This window comes from Triturus cristatus, chromosome 8, assembly GCF_964204655.1.
Source record: "Triturus cristatus chromosome 8, aTriCri1.1, whole genome shotgun sequence".
In the NCBI taxonomy this organism is placed as follows: Eukaryota; Metazoa; Chordata; class Amphibia; order Caudata; family Salamandridae; genus Triturus; species Triturus cristatus.
This window is the reverse complement of record NC_140591.1, coordinates 436,627,695-436,650,564: the sequence shown is the minus strand read 5'-3', so window position 1 is coordinate 436,650,564 and position 22,870 is coordinate 436,627,695. Positions and strand designations below refer to the sequence as shown.

Here is a 22,870-nt window from a genome sequence, read left to right as displayed (position 1 = left end):
CTTCATCGGCACCGAAACCTTCATCGGCACCAAAACCACCGGCTAAGGACTATAATACACCTCCTAAAGCCAAAGACTCGACCGATCAACCAAAACCTCGATCGGAACCGAAAAAATCGGCGCCAAAATCTGTTCCTGAAGAACAAGAACTTTTCCATCCAGATCCAACACAAAAAAGGATCTATATTAATCCAAAGACTGGACATGTCACTGCAGTGCCATATAAGAAACGGAAACTGGACACATCTGCCCCAGTTCCTATAAGAAAAAAGGACTCCGCAACATCACCTATTCCTCCTTCCTCTCCCATACGACCTTCTACCCTACCCCCTCTGCCTACACCACCCTTACCTCTACCATCTCCATCACATACACCACCTCCACAGGAGGAGGATGATGACCTAGGGGGAGGGGGTGATCCTGGTGATCCTAATGATCCGTTCACGGATCCAGATACCGCACCATTGGATGATTGGGCATACCCTCTACCAGATATGCCTGACCCTACACCATATCCCTTGAAACCATCACCTCCAGATGACCACCTGGGGTTTTGACAACTAGTACACAGGGCAGCACTTTACCATGGCGTCATCATGCACGCCGATGCACCCGAGGAAGATTTCCTCTTGGACACGTTTGAACAATCTCAGAAAACAGTACAAATTCTACCCTTGATTAAAGGTGTCACAAAACACGCCACAGAAGTATTTAAAGACCCCGTACGTGCCAGGGTGCTTAACCCTAGAATTGAGAAAAAATATAGACCTTCCCCAGAAGATCCTTGTAACATCAAAGGACAGCTCCCTCTAGATTCTTTGGTCATTTCCAAAGCAAGGAAAAAGCGCACTCGAAAAAATGAAAAAAGACACTGAGACTGCTAAGTCCATGGGAGCATTGCAGTCTCCACAACCACGTGGCTCCTTTCGGCGCTCCTTCTACAGAGGAACCTCCAAGAATATGGGAGCAGACACCTCCTCTACCTTCAAAACCTCTCAACAAACATCCCCCAGCAGAGGATATTTTAGAGGAGGATATAGAGGAAACTACACCAAGGGACGAGGTCGAGGCAATACCAACACTCGTACCTTCCCCGCCACAAAACAGTGACTTTCCTCCACTCCCCCAGACCATTCCACTCCAGTCGGGGGAAGACTCAAACAGTTCCTACCTGTCTGGAACTCCATCACAGTCACAGCGCGTATTTGCACGCGCACAGGACCCGCTCCACTCCTCCTTGAGACCCCCATTTATTGGACTGTGTGCCGCCTCAAAGAATTCAATTCCCGGCACCAGAACACCCTCGCTCCATTCTAAATTGATGTGTTTGGACACAGCGTTGTTCTCAAGCCTTCGATCTTCCTCGAGGCACTCACTGAAGTGGTGACACCACCGGTGAAACGCTAGTTAATTGTCTACACCTTCAATGATTAACCCTCCCATATGCTAAAGTTCATATGCTCACATTTGTCCTGAAGATGAACTCGAATAACTGAGTTCGGAACGTCGTCGACCTTACGCAACTTGAACCCTTTATACTGATCTAACAAAAAATGGTTCACAATTGTTGCCAATGCGATGTTCTTTTTTAAAGTTCACCCTCACCTTCACGTCACGCTTGTTGTCACTGAATATGTGAGCACTTGAATTCATCTTATGTATAATAAATAAGTGTCATATATTGACTTCTCTTGTCCCCTTTCTCTATATTAAGTATCACTCTCCCCTATGAGTCTTTGTACCTATACAAAATCACCTGCCCTCTTAAGGGCTCCTCTCTGTCATGGACCTTCATAGGCCATTAAAAACCATTGTTTCCTTCTACATGGAACTCCATCACAGCAGACAAGTGGGTAAGACAAATTATCCAGTAGGGTTACTGCCTGGAACTCACCACTACCCCCCCCCCCCCACACATACCACCCAAGCAGCGTTCCATGTCACCAGACCATCTTACGCTCCTCAAACAAGAGGTTCTCTCATTGCTTCAAAAACACGCAATAGAACCAGTTCCCTTACAACATCAGGGTACAGGGTTATACTCACTGTACTTCCTAATCCCCAAAAAGGACGGGACTCTAAGACTCAGATCATTTCCATATGATCACTCTTCAACAAGTGCTCCCACTACTGCAACAAGGCGATTTTCCTTGCCACACTAGATCTCAAGGACGCGTATTTTCAGATTCCCATACATCCTGCTCACAGGAAGTACCTAAGGTTTATGGTGGACGGACAACACTATCAGTTTACAGTCCTTCCATTCGGGGTGACAACTGCGCCCAGAGTATTCACCAAATGTCTAGCAGTTGTAGCAGCGCATCTCAAAAGACAACAAATTCATGTCTTCCCGTATCTAGACGATTGGCTAATAAAAGCCAACTCATTCAACAAATGCGTTCTACACACTCACCAAACTATTCAACTCTTACACAGTTTGGGATTCACAATCAACTATCCCAAATCTCATCTCCAACCCTCCCACATACATCAATATCTGGGAGCTACCATAAATACCTCCCAAGCCCTGGCATATCCCAGCCAGGATAGCCAATATACAAGCTCTGATCGCAAAATTTCAAACCCAACACTCTCTTCCAGCAAGAGTGTTCATGCAACTCATAGGCATGATGGCGTCCTGCATCTTCATTGTGCCTTATGCAAGACTACAAATGCGTCCCTTGCAAGAATGTCTAGCACGTCAGTGGAATCAGGCTCACAGACAACTAACAGATCTGGTGTTGGTGGACAGCTGCTCACATCGCTCTCTAAAATGGTGGAACACAATAAACCTGTCCAAAGGGCGGCCGTTCCTCGAGCCTCTTCCACAAATAGTGCTAACAACGGACGCATCACTCACGGGATGGGAAGCCCATCTCCTAAGACACACCACTCAGGGCAAATGGACCACTCAACAGAAAGTGCTCCATATCAATTACCTGGAACTACTGGCAATATTCCTAGCACTAAAATCATTCCAAATACATCTCCACAACAAACTGTCCTCATCCGTACGGACAACATGACAGCCATGTATTATATACAAAACAAGGAGGCACACATTCTCTCCAGCTGTCCCAGCTCACACAGAACATTTGGAGATGGGCCGTTCCCCAGAACATATACCTACTTGCAGAACACCTTCCAGGGGTTCACAATCGAATTGCCGACCAGTTAAGTCGTCAGACTCAACAGATCCACAAATGGGAATTACACCCACAAGTCCTACTCCCCTTTTTCCAACAATGGGGCCAACCATACATAGATCTGTTCGCCACACACGAAAACGCAAAATGCCCAACCTTTGCCGCCAGGTTTCCCCACCCACAGTCGAAGGGCAATGCGATATGGATGAACTGGTCAGGCAGATTTGCGTACGCTTTTCCGCCTCTCCCACTCATTCCATTCGTGGTACGCAAGCTCCGGCAACAGTCTCTCAAACTGATCCTAGTAGCTCCCACATGGGCACGCCAGCCCTGGTTCACAACGCTACTGGAACTCTCTCTAGTTCCACACCAAAAACTGCGCCTCTCCCCGTCCTTATTAACCCAGAACCATGGAGAAATCAGACACCCAGATCCAGGTCACCTGAATCTAGCGATCTGGCTCCTGAAGTCCTAGAGTTCGGTTACCTCATCCTACCACCAGACTGCATGAATATTATAAAAGAGGCCAGACGACCTACCACTAGAGCCTGCTACGCTGCAAAATGGAAAAGATTTGCCATTTACTGCACTAACAATGATATACGCCACTGGATGCATCCATCCAGAACATCATTTGCTACTTACTACACTTGCAAAGATGTAATTTAGCGTACTCATCCATACGTCTCCACCTAGCAGCATTAGCAGCCTACTTACAAAATCGACAACACTTGTCACTATTTAGAGTACCTGCGATTAAAGCCTTCATGGAAGGCCTTAAGAGAATTATTCCGCCCAGATTACCACCTTCCCCAGTGTGGAATCTAAACATTGTTCTTACAAGGCTCATGGGACCCCCATTTGAACCTATGCATAAATGCGAACTGCAGTTCCTCACATGGAAAGTGGCTTTCCTTATTGCTATTTATCCCTTAGAAGGTTTAGTGAAATCCAGGCTTTAACCATACAAGAACCATTCCTACAATTACACCGCAGCAAAGTGGTTCTTAGGACAAATCCCAAATGTAATATCTCCGTTCCATCTTCACCAATCAGTTGAGCTACCAGTGTTCTTCCCAAATCCGGACTCGGTAGCTGAAAGAGCTCTTCATACCTTAGACATTAAAAGAGCCCTGCTTTATTACATTGACAGAACCAAATCATTCCGCAAAATCAAACAATTATTTGTTGCTTTCTCTCCACCACATAAAGGCAACCCCATTTCCAAATCCGGGATAGCCAGGTGGATAGTTAAATGTATCCAAATATGCTACCACAAGGCCAAACATACACTATCAGTTCCCCCTAGAGCGCATTCCACACACAAAATAGGGGCTTCCATGTCATTCTTAGGAAACATTCCCTTAGAAGATATTTGTAAGGCAGCCACATGGTCACATGGTCTACAACACACACCTTGTAAATGTAGTGCATTTATATAGCGCTCCGCTCACCCCCAAAAGGGTCTCTCAGGCGCTGTGCACATACCGCTGTGGAACCCTTCCTGGCCTTTCCCTGTGAAGTGCACACTCCTGGGCACCCCCAAGGTGAAGCCAGGCATCCTAGCGCTGTTGGGGCCATTGTGGAGATTAAGCAACCTATTGCCCAGAGTTGCAGAGTGGGACCCATGATTAGAATAGGCACGAGGCGAGAATTATCGGGTCCGGGGAAATTGAGCCCAAGACCCGCCGAGGCGGGAATTGAAATCTGGTCCGGGCCAGACCTCTGCATCAGGGTCTGCCGCTCTAACCATTGAGCCACACTTCTTCACTAAACACTATTGTGTTGACGTGCAAGCAAAGCAACAAGCTTCTGTGGGTCAGGCTGTCCTTAAAACTTTATTTCAAACTGCTGCAACCGATACAGGTGACCACCGCTAGGGGAGACACTGCTATATAGTCTATCCTAAGTGTGTGATCTGCAGCTCATATGCCTCGAACGAAATATGCTACTTAACAGTATGCATCTGTTCTTGGCATGTAGAGCTGCAGAGCCACACATGCCCACCAACCTCCCCGGGACCTGTATCTGTTCCAGCAGCGTCTTACTTAGACATTACACATGGACATCTCACTCTTTTCAACAAACTCCATTATTTCCCATCATGGCGAAAAACAATCTGAGGATGGAGTTGATGCCCATGCGCACTGTAGTCCAAGGGAGGAGTCACCTATCTCGTGACCAAAGACTTCTTCCGAAGACAATAACAACCTGCAAGCATCCGAGCCCAACACCAGATGGCGATCTACTATTTTAAGTGTGTGGCTCTGCAGCGCTACATGCCAAGAACAGATGCATACTGGTAAGTAGCATATTCCTTCTGATAGACTATTTACTGCAGATTGCTCACCTTGTGAATTTCCCCAGGCACCAGACTGGATCCAGAAACGTTGTAGCAATTCCCTTGCACTTCGACATGTGACTTTGTGCGACTTCATATCGGATCCGTCCTGACCCGAACATGCAGTCAAATCCACTATGTAAGCACCCCCTACGTGTGCTGATGTCCGTTTCTTTGTTTGCATATCTGCTGGCGTAGATCCAGAGCTCATGAATCCTCCCAATCCTGACAGATTTTTTCACTGAAATATCTTCCGTGTGCACACAATGTCGTCCCCTAAAACAACCGGGCTTAAGCAATGTCGTGACACTCACCTGCATATGTCAGTGATGGACCCCTACAATGTCTGTCTATGGTGCCTCGGTTTTAAGCACGACTCTACGTTGTGTTAATGTTGCGCAGAAAGGCCATCCGCGACGAAGAAACAAAACTAGCAGTCGCTGAACTTCTGAGGTTGAAAAAGGGCTCACAGTCGAGGCAGCTCCCGTAACCGGTCATCTTCTGGGTCATTGGCCTCAGATAAGGAAGGGCTTTGAGAAAGTTCTACAAAAAACACCAGAAATCCGAGCATGGATATTTTTCATCCCACCAATCGGAGACAAAATTGTTCTCCTAGCACCTCTAGGCCGCAGCCGTTCTCCTCCTGTGGAGCCATTTCTGATGGTAGCCCCGCTTCAGCCCTTTACCGAACAGAGCATGCCTCCAAAGCAGCTCCAGCAGCTAAAGGCAGTCATAGACCACATTTTTGGTGTTAGACCAGATTCCTTTGGAGAGCCTTTGGGCCCCACATGCGAGGGAGCCTCAAGGCAGGCTTCCATCTGCAGATCCATTCATGACTTTGATAGCACCCCTCAACCTCGCCTTGAGGCTTACTTTGTTCCAGGGTTTGGCTCCACTGAACCCAGTCCCGATGCCATCTATGGCAACAAGCACGATACCGCAGCTGGCACCATGACCAACACCACCGGCATACCGATAGATGCCCAGCTCAACATCACCAGTGATGCCTGAAGGGGAACAGATTGTGCTGTTTGATTCAGAAACCCACGTTCTACCAAGCAGTTAATATCCATTCTGAGCCAGATTATGCCCCACTGTACCAATTGGGCAATCTTGATTATGAAAATGAACAATATGACAAAGGCAATATATTTGATGACCTCCAGGGTGCCAGTTCCCTAGACACCCTCCCAGACATTGGCATCTTGTCACCTAATCCTTACATGGCTGCTGCAGAGTCTGCATCCTTCTCCTAAGTGAATTGAAGGGTGGCTGAGATGCTTGACTTCATACTGCCATCCCAGAGGTCAAGATTACAATCAGAACAGAAGTCCTTAACCCTGCATAGCTTTCCCGGGGGGGCCTCTGCTCCCCTTTAACGACGCCTTAACTGACGTGCTGGTGGGCACCTGGTCTAAACCATGAACTTGCCATCCAGTTATTAGGCAGGTGGCGAGGCAGCATAGACAAGCTCCCAGGGATCCAGACTTCCCCTTACAGTGTCCCACCCTGGGTAGCCTTGTTGTCTAAACAAGCCGCTTGGACCCCATGCATTCTCGAGCAACACGCCTGACCGAGAATCAAAAAGAATGTAGACATTCGCCAAACTGATGTTCTCACTACCCAGCCTTGCTCAGGTTGGTAAACACCGCATGCCTCCTGAGCAGATATTCGTATGCTTTATGGTGCAGATTGACGGATATCTTGCCAATGGTCACATATGATGACTTCCAACCTTTACGAAAGCTGATGTTAGAAGGACAGGATGCAGCAAAATACTCTTATCAAGTTTGGTCTGGACACTACTGACTGTTTGGGAAGAGCAGTTCAGCGTTCTGCTTAGGTGCCACGTCTGGATCTATTTCATGGGCTTTTCTACAGATGTTCAATAAGGTCTTATGGACATGCTATTTGATGGCTCTAGGGTGTTTGGTGAGAAGGTTTAAATAGAGCAAGGCTACTGTCCAATTTCTGAGCTTAGCTCCACCACCTCAGTAGTTTCCCCAGCAGCAGTACCCCTCTGAAAGCTTTGGTAGTGCTACCTTTAGAGGCAGAGCTGATACCTGCCACACCAGCAACGAGCCTCATATGCCTGTTGAGGCCGGTATCAAGTTATGCAAACCCAGCCCCTCCACCTGCAGCCGCCACAAATCGGCTTTAACTTCTCAGCAGTGCATGATTGGTCAGGGGGCCACATCACTTTCTACCTCCTCTGCTGAAGGAGCTTCACGTCTGATTAATGGGTGCTCCAGATCGTGCAGATTGGTTACTCCCTACCACTCCTGTCCTTTCCCAGACATGCCACCCGCACCACAATTCCTCTCGGAGGATATTCTGTGGAACAAGTTCAAGCTGTCTTGCCAAAGGGAGCCATGCAGAATGCGCCAGTATCAGAAATCTGGACTCATTCTACTTTCTGGTGCTGAAAAAGGATGGTGGCCTCGGCCCTATCCTAGACCATCGCTCTCTCAACTTCTTGTTCTGAAAGAACAAGTTCAAAATGCTCACACTAGCCCAGGTCCTGCCTGCCCTAGATCCAGGAGTCTGAATGGTGATATTGGACTTGGAAGATAAATGTTTTCCCATCCTCTTGCTCCGCTCCCACAGATGCTACCTGCATTTTCAAGTAAGCCAAGAGAACTTTAAGTTTACCATGCTCCTTTTTGTCCTTACCCAATGCACCTCGGGTGTTCGCAAAGATGAATGGTCGTTGCAGCCTTTCTCCAGAGGTTGGGAATGCCATTCTCCTCATATCTTGATGACTGGCTGCTGAAGGTGGGATAGTCTCAAACAGTTGTAAACCACCTCCAGATGATGGCTAACCTTTTGACATTGTTGGGGTTTTCCATCAATGTGCTGAAGATACACCTAACACCTTCACAATTGCTCCCATTCTGCCCTGGTACAGTTCATTTCTGAGGCATCCCTCTGTCTTCGTGAGTACAGGACACTCAGGCTGTGAACCAGCTGTTTCAGCCTGCAGCCTGGGTTTTAGTGATATTGGCTTTGAAGCTGTTTGACCTATTGGCCCCTCTATCCTGAATGTGGATCACAGCAGCTGACAAATGCAGACTTTGCAATGGGAATTGAATTCTCAGTGCGCTCAGCACCAAGTCAATCTATCAGTGTCTATCCCGGTGTCGAAGGAGACTGCGAAAGACTTTGACCAGTGGAAGATCCCTACCACACCCAGAACTAACAGTTGTGACGGTTCCACCATTATTGGGATTGGAGAGGTCATCTGGGAGAGGTGGAGATGAGAGGACTCTGATCTCTGGCGTAAGCTTGCCTCCACATCAATTTGTTAGAGTTGCGAGCTATTCGCTTGGCACTGAAGATGTTCTTTCCGACCATCATAATGGAATGGGTACAGGTGCTCACAGACAACACCACCATGTGGTACTGCAACAAACAGGGCAGTGTGGGGTTGTGGGCCCTGTGCCAGGAGGCTCTACATCTGTGGAAGTGGCTTAACACTCAGGGCATATCCCTGATCACACCATACCTTGCAGGATCTTTGAACGGCAGGGCAGACAAATTGGGCATCTCCCACTAGTGTGAAGAACCTTAGCTCGATCTATTCATCTCCGCAGATAATGCACAGTGTCAAAGATTTTACGTGTTAGAACTGCAAAGGCAGTCCTCTTTAGCAGATGACGTCCGCCTACACTGGATATTGGGACTTCTGTATGCTGTGTTGCCCCTTTCTTATCCTGGCCAGTGTACTGAAAAAGATCTGGAGAGACCGGGCCCAAATCATCCTGGTGGCTCTGGACTGGACGAGGAGAGAGAGTGGTACCTGGAACTTCTGGCCATAATTATCTGTCCTCCAATCGGGCTGCCCCTTCGGGAGAACCTGCATGTTGCAGTAGTAGGGCCCTCCATGTGTGGAAATTAAGCTGCGACTATTTATAGCTTTTGATCTTCTGCCCAAAGTGGTTGGTATCATCTTGGCAGAGACTCCCATCAATCAGACAGATTTATGCACGACACTGGCAGTAGTTTGTTGTCCGGTTTCCTTGCCAAGACATACAACCCCTTGAACAGTTATCAGATGTTCTCCTGATATGTTTGTCATTGGCCCAGAAAAGCGTTGCTCTGGCAACTGTTAACGGTTACCTCTCTGCACTTTCGGCTTTCTTACATTTACCTGATTAGCTGACCCTTTTGAAGTCATCTGTTGCAACGCATTTTTTGAAGGGGCTGGTCAATATCTTCCTGCAGACTCCGGAGTGGGAGCTTAATTAGGTACTCACCTACTTGATTTGCACTCACTTCAAGACCATGTACAGTTGCTCTCTTCGTGTTCCTACCTTCTGCCTTTCCCATTTCCATAACATTGGCCAGGTGAGTGAAGGAACTCATGTCTTTGTCCCTGGTTTTCCCCATATACTTATTTCTTTCCGGACAAATTAGTTCTCTGGACAAAAGCTCAATTCTTGCCTAAGGAGCCCTTCCACATAGGGCAATCCATTGCCTTTCTTGCTTTCCTTGAACTGCCTCACCCTTCCAAGGAGGAAAAATCCCTCTTCACTGCCTAGATAGTAAACGCGCACTTAGCTTATAAGTGAACATACCCAGAGAGTACCTTTTTCATTGGTTTTTCTGTAGCTAGGAAAGGCAAAGCTGTACAAAAGAGGACGATCTTAATTTGGATTGTACTATGCTCTGTAGGCTAGCCAAGAAGCAGCCCCCAGAAGTCTTGCACACCCATGTCATCAGAGCAAAGGCTACTACCACTGAGCTGGTGCTCGGTGTACAGTCATGAACATTTGCCTGGCGGCTAAGTGGGCATCCCTCCACTAGTCACTGAAGCATTACCACCTGGATAGCCAGGTGCTGGTAGATGGGCACTTTGCCCGATGTGGCCTGCATGGTCTGAGCCATTCCACAGACCTACCACCTGGGAGGTAGTGCTTTAGTGTCTATTCAGAAAGTGAGGAATCTGCAGTTACAAGTCTCTATCAAAAGAACTTACTAACCTTGGTAAAAACCTTTTCTGCTACAGAAATCCTTTCTAGAAACCCTTTGTAACCCCAGATTCACCAAGCGACCCTTCTCCCCCATGCTGCGCAATGGGCTTGTACTTTCCATTAATAAGATTCTTACCTAAACTCTGAACACTGCCATACACTAGTTAGCGGCTCTGTGTCTATCTGGGCAGAAGAAACATCAGAAAGAAACTGATGTCAATGTAAAGAGATGGTGCATATGTAGTGGCCCCGAAACAGAGCAGCACAATGCCACGTGTCAGTTCAAGATGGAATTGCTACGAATGTTTCTGGATTTGGTCTGACACCTGGGAAAATTCACAAGGTAAGGAACGTGTGGTTAGATAATTCCTACCAGAAAAGGTGTTATTGAAGGTAAGTTACTTGTTCTTTAGTCACATTTTTCAGTGGTCTTTAAAATAAGTAACTAAAATGAAAATTGAATGCCCTTATCAGGCTATATACACTGCCAGACGCCTTACTATAGGTTATTGGTTGATTCAGACTCATGTTAACCATTTCACAACAAGTAAATGTAATAGGATCGGGCTTTTGCACAGACTTCTTTCTCAAAACTGTATATAAATTGTTTTGTAACACTTGATTTTTGCTACACACCCACATTATATGGCTTCCATTAAATGGATTTATTTAAAACATGATTTTTATTAGTATATGGTTTTAAAAAGCAAGTTACTGGCCCAGTTTCTCATTAAATATATTATGTAGTTTGTAACAAACCCTGGTAGGGCAACTTGTAGATCCCTTCCACCTACAGAGTGAGCTCACTTGTTTAGAATCTGCTGGAGAAACATAAAAATTATTGGATACACTAGACCTTCGAAACAAGTTAGTGTCATTGTTAGCTTGAGTTTGCTGAAGTCAGTTTAAAGTGTATGTGCCAAAAGTATTACAATAATATGTATATTGAATCTGTCCTAGCCCTGTGCAAGTAGTATTTTCACTCCCAGGCCTATTTACTGTGTTATTGGTATTGGGTTTAAGGTACTACTAATTCTGCTACCAATGTAGATACTTATTTCTCAGGGCTCCTATCTTTCTGTGTTTACTTTGTGAATAGATCCATAATCTGTACATGGACTTCGTCATTAATATTCATCCTATCCCACACCTGTATAGTCTCCCTTTTTGGCATCTGGTGATGGTGCATATTCACACATGGTAGGTAGCATATTGTGTAAAACTCGTGCCTGCGTGTTTGGTTCAGGTAAGCAGAACTCTGTTTTAACAGCTTTTATAGCACTTTCCGGTTCTGCTGCTACTTGGCATGGTACCCACACATTAATAATTAGAAATTCTTTATGGAGTAGGAATAATATTCACCATTAGGTTAACTTTTTCCATATCCATAATAAGAATATTCAATTAATAAACAGCCTGCAAATTTCCTGGATAATTTAGGAAACCAAATAATTGAATCTAGATTATGGTCCCTCCTCTAACACTGCACTACATTATGGGACTGTGGAGCAGTCTGTTGCCTTAAACTGACAGTGTGGAATTCTTTTTCATTGATTTTTTGTTGTGTACCTCCCATGTTTTGTAGCGTTAATCTTTTCTGGTTTTACATGCTGTGCATTATTCCATCATCTAGTGGTTGGGTCTGAAATTCTCCAATATGGGTAATACAAGATGTATTATCTTTAAGAGGATCACATTTTTAAAATGTATTTCAAAAGTGATTGTTATAAAAAAAAAAAAAAAAAAAAAAAAGTGTTCCAGGATCCCACACACAGCTAGAGGTATTCTGATGTTTTGGACTTAATGAAAGTCCCCCATGCTGGAAAAAGAGGGTTCCATTTGAGTAATTTTTCATTCTGGCTGGATTAGTGTCCTGCTTTTGAAACTTCCAGTGAGTCTTTAGAAATGGAAGACTGCAGTACAGGTAAACCCAATGGAGATTAACTTAAATGTATTAAATTGAAGATTTTTTTGCTATGATAAAAGTGGAAATTCCTGGTGGCTTGCGTCGTCCAATGTCCATCCTTTGGTTGTAATATGGCATAATAGCTGATCATGGTCTGTCTGCGATGGACCATTGGTTGAGCTGTAAAATTCTTTACTGCAGGTTATCCTCTTTGTGTGACGATGCATGCATTTTGTAATATTAACAATTTTGGGAATCCCCCGGCCTCTCCAAATCTGAATTGCACAAAATCAGCTTGAATCCGGGTGTGCAATGATTTGAACATGCAAGATCTGGTTAGAGATAGCAGCTGTCAGTTTGTCTTGACAAAGTTTAGTATGGTTAAAACCATCTATTACAACTGAATAAGTACTACTTTTCTTCAAGGCAGCATTTTTAGTCAAAAGCAGTGATAGTTTTTTCTTTAGTATTAAATCTGTGGCTGTTGCTAGCAGAACAATTTCCTAATCCTGATGATAGGCTGTCACCCTTAGATGGGAATATTCAGAAGTGTGTCTGAAATGTTGTAGAGATTACTTGTCCTAAAATTAAATCTGTGAGTGACAATGCACAGAAGTAAACGTTCTGCTGTCAGTCATTCTTGGGATGAAAAATAGTGTCTGCCAGAAGATTCCCTCCCTAATCAATACTTTGTTATAAGTTATAGTGAAGAACTAATCCTAAAGATGCTGGCAACTTTTTATTGCTATTGAACTCTACCTAAATGTATATCTTTACTGTAGAATTTTCTCTTTTGTTAGTGTCTGTAAACCTGTTTTAGATTAAACCTTAAGTGGGAACAAGACCAGTACATTCATTTTCGACGGCAAAATAAACTTTTCTATGCCATCATCTAAAAGTAATGATTTTTGTTACATGCTACAAACTCTAAATGAATGAACCTATAACAGTATGTATTTTTTCACAAATTCTTAGATCGTCAAGATTCAAGAAGCCACAGCTCAAGAAGAAGTTCTCCAGAGTCTGACCGCCAGGGCCATTCCAGATCTGGATCCTTCGACAGCCGAGAGAGGGTTCCAGAAAGAGATAGATATGACCACGACCGGGAAAGAGAACGTGACAGGAGAGATGGACGGCAGAGAGATTGGGACCGTGATACAGATAAAGACTGGCAGAGAAACAGGGATAGAGATCGAATGAGAGACAGAGAACGGGACCGAAGGAGAGATTTGGACAGGGATCGAGATCGAGATAGGGAACGACCTGTTCTTGAACTTGGCGATCGAGACAGAGAGAGACTTGCAGATGTACCCGCTCTCATGGATCTGAAACCTAAAGTTGATAGAGACCCAGAGAAAGTGGTGGTCTCTCGGGATCCTGATAATTTGGATAAAGACCGGACGAGTGTTGCTGTAGAGAATATCCAGGATTTGAATAGCTCAAAGAAAGAGACCTTGGAAGGTATGCTTATTTTAAACGTGTTAGTAGCATAGTTAATTGGGAGCAAATGTCATGAAAATATTGTAGCAGAATTCCGATATACTGTGTATCTTTTCCCAATATCGATGGTGACTCACATGAACACTGTAAAGAAAATAAATATTCTTCCTTATGGAGATAAGATGGCAGCAAGCAGTCAGAGGACTGCAGTGCAGTATTGCTGATCATTGCGGTCTGGTGATAACATTTCTGCCTCGCCCTCTCAGCTGTAATGTATACTATTGCACCTTTTAACTACCTATTTCCTAAAGTGGCTGTGAAACATTTAACTGAAGCTTTGTACTGTGCATTGTTTTCCGGTTTGTGCAGATTTTGTGTTTTCTGTTTATGAGCACTTAGACACCTGGCAATACTAGTTCTAATGGCTATTTCCTCCAGAGGATTATTATTAGTTTTTTAAATAACGCAGCAGCAACGATGTATTCCATCCTTTTGCTTTGTGGAAAGAGCACAGTTCATTGTCCTCCCATTGGCATAGTTGGCTCAAAGAGAGTCCACAAAGTATTTAGCTGCAATGATCGTTTATCTAGATTGCACGGCAATACATCGTGTTTGGGCCATTGTCTGGTAAAGGAGAATTTTTTTTTATATATCAGAACACTAAACAGTGTTTTATTTGCCTTTTCATTTGGGTTCACTGTTAATTTGAAGAATTCACTCCCAACACCAAATCAGCAGCAGTCTTTTATAGACAGTGTGAAAGCAACCTTAGTTCGCACTCCTTAGAGATTACTAGAATTCTAGCACCGCAATCACCTTTATTAAGCGTCTCCGTGTCAGACAGTGAGAATTGATGATGTTCCTTGAATTGATAGCATTGCCTATTTCTCACATCCCATGTTTTCCTACACAATATGCCGATTGAGACATGTCTATTGAATTAATAGACACCAGCACCTTGAGATGAGAGGATATAGTGGTTGTCACTTGCATGGTTGTGAAGTTAAGATATTGAACAGCCCAGGATATGTTCCTAGGCGACCGTCAGGCTGTCACCATTAGAATGGATGCCTTGCACAAGAGAAATACCATAATGTTGAGAGCCTAGGCCTCCCTCTCCATCTACAGTAGTCTGACTGGAATGTTAAACATTTGTCCACCTATGAACCATGATTAACTCCAGTAAATGCAGATGAAACACTGGGTGGCTGTGCTCATTAGCTATCCGAGCTACTCTCCTGCATGAAATTGTTACCTGTGAGCCAAGATACTTAGGAAAACAGTTAAGCGCCTTCAGACACTGGGTCCAAACTTGCCTTCTAGTTGTGAAGTGCAAAATAATGCTGAACTAAGCAGAGTAAAATCTGCACCAGTTCGCTCCCCAGACACCAAACACTGTACTAGCTACTGCGCGGACAGCAGTCATTTGGTGTTGTTGTGAGTTGAAAACACTGTTTCGTTTTACACACAGATTAGAAAAACTGATCTGGAATGCCAACATTATTGTGTGGTATACACTGGTAAACTGCCAACACGCCCCTTGCAATTGCAAAGCTTGTGCTTTATGTGCTAGTTTGTGTGCTGACCTTGAACTTTGCATAAGAAATCAATACTCATTCATGCGGAGTAGAATGCAGACTGGAATCACTACATACTGCTTTGTGTAAATCATTGCCTAAACTGAAGTAGTACTCCACTGTTGGAGCTACACAGGCTGTCATAGATAGTTGATACACTGTTGATTCCTATGTTTTACTGAACTTTAGACAAACTGGGGAAGAGCCTTTTCTTCTGCTCACTCATGATATTAGCAGGGTTCTGTTTACGGTAATTGTTGCGAGTGCTTAAACTATTGGAGCTGCTGGGTGGCAGCAGTCCTCAAGGGTACCCCATGTGAGATAGGCTGCCTTTGTTTGCTGACCTGGACTTTAGCCTATTACTCTGCCATGAATATCGCCATTCTTTCTTCCCCCTTTCTCGTGCATCGTGATTTGCCATCTATGCTGCTCTGTGTAGTGGATTGTTGATTTGCCTAGGAACTAGTTATCCACTTGTGGGCCTACTGTTGAAATCCTGTTTACATTTTTGTGTTGCACATTCACCTCGTTTTGTCCCCTACTACTCCATATGCATACAATGAAAGTTGATGTATGTAACCAACCACACCATAAAATACGTCTAGTCCAATATAGGACAATTTCTAATCTAAATAAAAATGTGTTTAGGGATCCAATAAACATTCTTTTTTTAATTCTTTTTTTTTTCAAATGCACATACTATTTGAGCATTTTCCTATCTCAAGCTGGGAATTACCTGTAAACATTTGAATATTGTATGTCTTAAAGAAAAAATCCTGGATAGGGGTTCTTTTCTACAGTCTGATTACACTTATTCTGCCCAGTGCTTCCTTTACCCAGTAGAGTGTATTTTGGCTGTGAATGTGAACCTGAATTGAAAGCAATAGATTTATTTAAGGCGTTTAAACATCTGAGGATACAATTTTGTGAAATTACTGCCTCAAGATGGTTCCACAGCTTTTCTCCAAAGACTGCTAAAGAGAGGTCAATGAGGGTGATAATTTTGAAGCATGCCAGAAGTCTGAGAAATTGATAAACGCTTACAGTGACATCAGAAAGCATCACCTCTTTGGCAATTCGGAATCTAAGTGCCATCAGAGAAGAGATACTAAGGAAAACAGTCAGGGAAGCACCTCCTGCCCTCAGTGTGTTTACTTCAAAATCACCAAATTATTACTCAGTCTGCAGAGCATAATCACACTCCTCTTGATGTCAGGCCACCCATAAAGCAGCCAACTGATGAACATGTCTTTCAAAAACAATCATTTAATAGGGGACAAAGGTAACCAGATTCTTGAAAGATTCAGGAGGTCAATACAGGCTATGCAGTCCCAATCCCCCAGCCCCCTCAAAATCCCTGGGACTGGCATCCCCTACCCAAGGCATTTATAGGCAAAACCGGCTACTCTGAAGTCTGTCCTTCGGCAAGTGCTGCCCGCCCAGCCTGTCTAATAGCGTAACCAACAGCTTAGTCTTTTCCTTTGGCGATACAGAGGCAAAGCCAAGGTCAGACGGGCCCAAAAATCATCCTCATCGCCTGTGTTCTTTTCTTCCGCCGGCTCCTCATCCCACTCGAATTCTCCAATACAAGGTAGCACTGTCACAGAAAGGAGCAGTGGAGTTGGTCCCCCAACAGGAAATTGGGCAAGGGTGCTAATGTCGATGCTTGTTGATTCCTGAGAATGACAGCAGTCTGTGTTCAATCCTGGACCTCAGGGTCATGGACTTAACCTATGCAAGATGATGTTCAGGTTGCTGCCCATTTCCGACAGGAAGGGGTCATATAGGGGTCCCCAAGAGACATTAGCCCATTGGATACTACCCTACACTCCACTAACAGCCTTACATTCAGTATTTAGGGGAGTCCCTGGCACCAGAGAAGCAGATCCGGACAATGTAAGAAGCGAGAGGACACAAAGAGCTGCATAAGCTAAGAAGACTGCAGAGAGCACCTGCTTTTGCCTCATTCCCGCCGGCCTGTCTGCAGCCCTCATCGAAAACTGTGCCTAAGACAACTTGTCCTGAAGCTGTGGCTCCAGAAACTTGGGAAGACTGCCTGCCTTCTAAAAAGACTAAAGACCTCTCGTGAACTGTGGACCTGTTGAGCAGAAACTCGAATAAGAAGATTCTGAGGCCTCCGCAACTGCCAAATCACGACACCTGAAACAACCACTGCACCCGTCTCCTCCTGCCTGAGTTGAAATGGGCCAACAGTGCCAACATGTTCCCCAGCCCTCCACAGCGCGAGTCCATCGTGGTTTCACCCCTCCTGGGCTCCTCGATGACGCCTACAGCCTGTGCATGCAGGCCCCCTCTACCGCAACTGTTCCGGTAAGGGAAAACCCAACGTCTAAAGACACTTCTGCACCCGTCACCACTGAAATGCATTGGGCTTCCGACGCTGATTTGCACCCTGCCGCCCTTGTGCCGCTGGTGGGTTACTGTTTGTGCTGCCTTGGGCCTTTCCCACCACTCACCTTAACTCCTGGAAATTGGTTCTGTAAGTCGGTGTACTGTACCTGTTTGCAGAACTTGTTTTCCCGTCTATAGGATAATGTTGCAGAACTCCGAAATTACACTGTCCACTTTTTAAAGTGATAGAAATGTACATTTAAAAATGTACTTGCCTGAAAAATTTGTTTAAGGCATGAGTGCTGTAGATACACATGCTTTGCATACTCCTGCCATCTAGTGGTGAGTCCGGGTGTTTGCAAGTTGTTTTTCTTCTAAGAAGTCTTTCCAGTCACGAGGTAAGGTGACTCCTCCTTTCGTGATAATGCGCATGGGCATCAAATCCATCGTTGGATTGTTTTCTTTCCGCTATCCGGTTCGGACGTAGTTTGCAGCACTCCGGTTCGACACTGTTTTTCTGGATCCTCTGGATGCGTTCACCATTCTTCGCGTGTCGTAAAAATAGGAAAACACTCTATCTTCAGTATAGAAGACATCGTTGGCGGCCTTCTGGCCTAGGCGCCTCGGTCGGCATACACTCCGTTTCGCAGTATCCAGTCTTCTGCTGATGGAGCAGACTCCATTTCAGTTTTGTCCTCGGTGCCACTCCAAGTACCCGAGCACTGACCTGCATAAAGTCTGCAACTTGTGCGCCTCACCGGAGCACAAAGAAGAGGATTGTGACACTCGTCGATCGTTCCGGTCAAAAAAGGCTTTGCAGGACAGTCGGCTTGACGAAGGGACATTCAGAGGCAGAACATCAAACACACCCCAGATTTGTTTGGAGAAGATACTGAGCACGAGGAAATGGAGACGTCAGTAGCAGAGGAGGAGGCCTTCTCTATCCAAGAATTTGATTCCAAACTAGAAATCAAGCTAGAGTCTTAAGACGTTCCAGTGGGACAGGGTGCTGAGAATAGCAAAGCCCCTCTGCCCCTCAAGATTTCTTCCACTAAAAATAAGGCTTCTGGGCCACCACTGCCTTCTGGTCATGGTCAGCACCAAGACACTGCTTCCAAAGCCCCGCCTTCGGGCTCGGCACTGAAACAGACAATCAAGCCTTCCGGCTCAGGACCGAGCCGAGAAAAACTTCCTTCGACACTGAAATCTTGGGCTTCAATGGGGAAACTAGCATTTTCAATGCAATTAGGTCTCGCATTTGCGAGCGTTTAAGCTATTGACATTGAAAATGACACTGCCTTTTATTTGTGTTTTTTCAATAACAAATTTTATTCAGTTTTGTAGCGGTACAACATAGGCCAGAGATTGATGAATCAATAAGAAACATTACTGTTTGTCGTAGCGTACCAAAGTGATAATATAAAGAAATAAAAAGAGAACATATAACAACCATGGCTAATCTACGCACCTGGACCGCACCCACCCCAAACCTCTTAATCATTGATGCCAAGTGCTTGCTGGATGGCTGTATCCAACGTCTGAGGGCTACACCATTACATAACTACTCTTGTCGTTGGAAAGTGTGTAGGGATTCCACCTCCGGCAAATCAATACCCCTGTACTACTCCCATGTCTGCCAAATCTTTTGGTGCGTCTGTGGGGGGGCAACTCTGAGCCTGAAACACAGCGAACTCCATTCCCATGCATCAGTCTAGAGCTTTTTCCCACTTTCCAATGGGCGGTGGAGAACTACTCTTCCAGTACTGGGCGATATTCCTTTTGGCTAATGTAAGTCCAGTGAAAAGCAAGTGCTGTTTGTACTTGTAGCCTCCAATGCCATCTGTGCTATGTAGTAAAATGAATTTGGGATCAGACTGAATACTCCCATGAGAGCACTTTCCCCAGACAGGCCAGTGTTTTATCCCAGTATGGCTGAAGGGTAGAGCAGTTCCATACTGTGTGCATGAAGGTGCCCGCCTCTCGTGCACATCTCAGACACCCCGGCGACGTTATTACCCCCATGCGCCAAAGGCGATGCCGAGTGTAGTAGGCTCTGTGTTAAAATGTAAATTGTATCAGGCGATAACGGAACGCTATGGCCACACCACATAGGCTCGCCAGTGCATCTGTCCAATCATCGTCCGATAAGTCGGGTATGTCACTTACGCAGCTGTGTCCGAGTGCATCTAGTGTTGTGCTGTTGTACGTAACTATAGTTTGGTATATCTGTCTAATCTTATGGGCTCCTATATCCCCCATCAATAGTAGCCCTTCTAGTGGGTGGAATTCCGGAAGCTCTGTCAATGTTGCGCTGTTAAGTTAATTTAATTTGTAGCGCACACAGATACTCAAGAGTGTCCCAGCGTGGAGCAAAGAGGGGCAAAAATGGGGATAGGGCATCTTAATTGAAGGTATTTATAGAATTGATTATGATAAAGATGAAATTCTTCCTGCAATTGTTGGAAATATTTTAGAACGGTCCCCTTCATGAAGTGTGTATATGCCAGTGAGGTCCCATGTACGGAACGCTGTCAGCGATGCCACTTGGCGAAGATTTGCTACCTGCTGCAACGGAGTTGTCTGTGTTAAAAGCCCTCCCCATCCCACCTGTCGGACCACGCGTCTTCATAGTTGGATAACAACTCTAGTGGCTGGAGGCAGGTCTAATCAACAACTACTATACAGCATGTCGAGCAATGCGTGGCTCTCAAACATTATTCTTTCCACAGCATAGGCCGGGTCTGCTTGGGAATTATACCACCATTCATTTATGTTGAGGAGATGGGAGGCGGCATAATAAGCGAAGATGTCTGATGCAGCAAACCCGCCACTCTCGGTGGATTGAGTACACTTCTGTAGTGTGACGCGTATAGCCCCACCACCCCACAAGAACGTATTGAGGAGTGAGTTAATTTGTTTAAACCATGATTGGGGAACGTCGTACGGGTAATTTTGGAGGTGATGCAAAATATGTGGTAGTGATACCATCTTGAAAATCGCCGGCCGGCCATAAAGGGACAATGGGAAAGGGGACCAGGCCTGCACCTTGTTTCTGACCTTGGGTATGAGGGGCTGTATGTTGTGGGCCCAGGACTTCGCTGTATCTGATATAAACACTCCCAGGTATGTAAAGTCGTTGGGTGCATGTGTCAGTTGCGTAGCCCTCGTACTCCACCCCTGGTCTCGCAAATCGGATATAGAATGGATTTGGACGGATTTGTGCAAAGGCCCAAAGTGTCCCCAAACACCCTCAAGATCTGCCGTATCCGAGTGCCCGTATATCCCAGGTCGGTAAGGAAGAATAGGACATCGTCCGCATATAGCGCGATTCTATCTAACTAATGGGTCCTGTTGCACCCAGTTGGCCAGTGGCTCTGTAGCGAGCGCGAATAGGAGCGGGGACAGAGGGCACCTCTGCCGCGTGCCCCTAATTCTAGGAAATTGGTCAGACACGGCCCCGGCGACGCGTACGGAAGCAGAAAGATCCATGTATAAGATTTGTTTTTAAAAGGAACACATATATAAAAGACATTGTCGTTTTTATTGCCAAACGCTCGCAAATGCAAGACCACTATAATGGTGGTCACGCTCCTTTTTTTAGACGCTCCATGCAAATTCAGGTTGCCGTGAGCAGCTTCTAAACAAAGGGGCGTGGCCACCATTATAGTGAAAGCACTTATGGTGCTTTAACCGAAAGTTTAAAAAAATAAGTCATTTCAAAAGCTTTGTAGTTCGGCCGCTAAAGTGAAAGCGGCCCGCGCTGTAAATTAATTAATTAAATAAGCGCGGCCGCTATAAAGCAGACAGCACTGTAATTTGAATAATAAAAATATATTACTATTTAAAACAAAGTGGGCGGATGCTTCGATGCCGTGGGTGGAACAGGGGAAGAGCACTAAAGAAAAAAGTGCTCACCAACTTATAAAGCAAACCAGGTAACAACCGAAGTAAAAGGGCCAGTCCTTGTGGGAGGTTACAAGTGAAGACCAGGCGGTACTAAGGAGGGACTAACAAGCCTATGTACGAATCAGAAGCCAGCATTTACAAAGGGCAATGACATAAGCCAATGACCAATATGGACGTAGAGTGGGTGGGGCTTCAAGAACATACTCCAATACAGCATGACTTGCAGAGGGAGCAGCGCATGCGCGCTGCCCTTAGGCTCAGCTTCAAAAGTTTTGTTATAAAAGTAAAAGATGCACATCATAAGCCTAGTTAACCGATCCTAGAGGTTATGCAAGAAAAGCTGGATCCTAAGCAGAAAAAGATCTACATTAATCCAGACACTGGACATAGCTACAAGCCCTGTTCATCAGACCCATCCAACATCTTCACCACCGCCAAACCGCTTCACAACCGCCAAACCCTTTAGATATCACACCACAGGGATCACCGCACACACATCCTGATATTTGTTACACAGGTGACGATAGTCCGCCACCTATAGATCCATGGAACGAATAGAACATTGATCCTCCAATGGATAATGATCCTGACTTGTATCCTACAGAGCCATCACCTCCTGATGACAACACAGCATACCAAAAGTTGATTTCCAGAGCAGCATCATACCATGAGGTCACACTTCATAAAGAATCCTTAGAGGAGGATTTTCTATTTGAGACCTTAGGAACACCATATAGGACAACACAATCTTTACCTATGTTAAAGGGCACGGTGCACTATGCTGATGAAATTTTTAAAGACCCTGTACGGGCTCATATTGTAACACCTCGGGTTGACAAGAAATACAAACCTCCCCCAACTGATCCAATTTTTATTAGAGGACAGTTGCCTTTAAATTCCCTAGTTGTGTCAAATGCTCGGAAAAGGGCAAACTCCCAAACTACAGCAGATGCTCCACCTCCAGACAAGGAGTATAAGCTAATAGATGCATCAGGGAAACGGGTAGCTGCACAAAATGCCAACCATTGGCGGATAGCTAATACACAAGGCCTATTAGATAGATATGACAGGGCCCACTGGGATGAAATGGAGCAGTTACTTCAATATCTCCCAGACGCACAGAAGAAAAAAGGTCAAGAATTAGTGCAGGAGGGAAAACTGATATCTAGTTCATCTATCAGATGTGCACTAGATGCTGCTGATACCGCAGCAAGAGGTATTAATGCTAG

General features: G+C 45.2%; 1 protein-coding gene across 1 annotated transcript in view; it reads left to right on the top strand.

The window, feature by feature from the left end:
• The window catches only part of ZC3H13 (zinc finger CCCH-type containing 13), a 362,285-nt gene that overhangs the window by 211,301 nt on the left and 128,114 nt on the right, over positions 1-22,870 (top strand). The window contains 1 exon segment of the mRNA XM_085621836.1: positions 13,342-13,827. Within this exon segment, the coding sequence (XP_085477962.1) occupies positions 13,342-13,827 (486 nt within the window).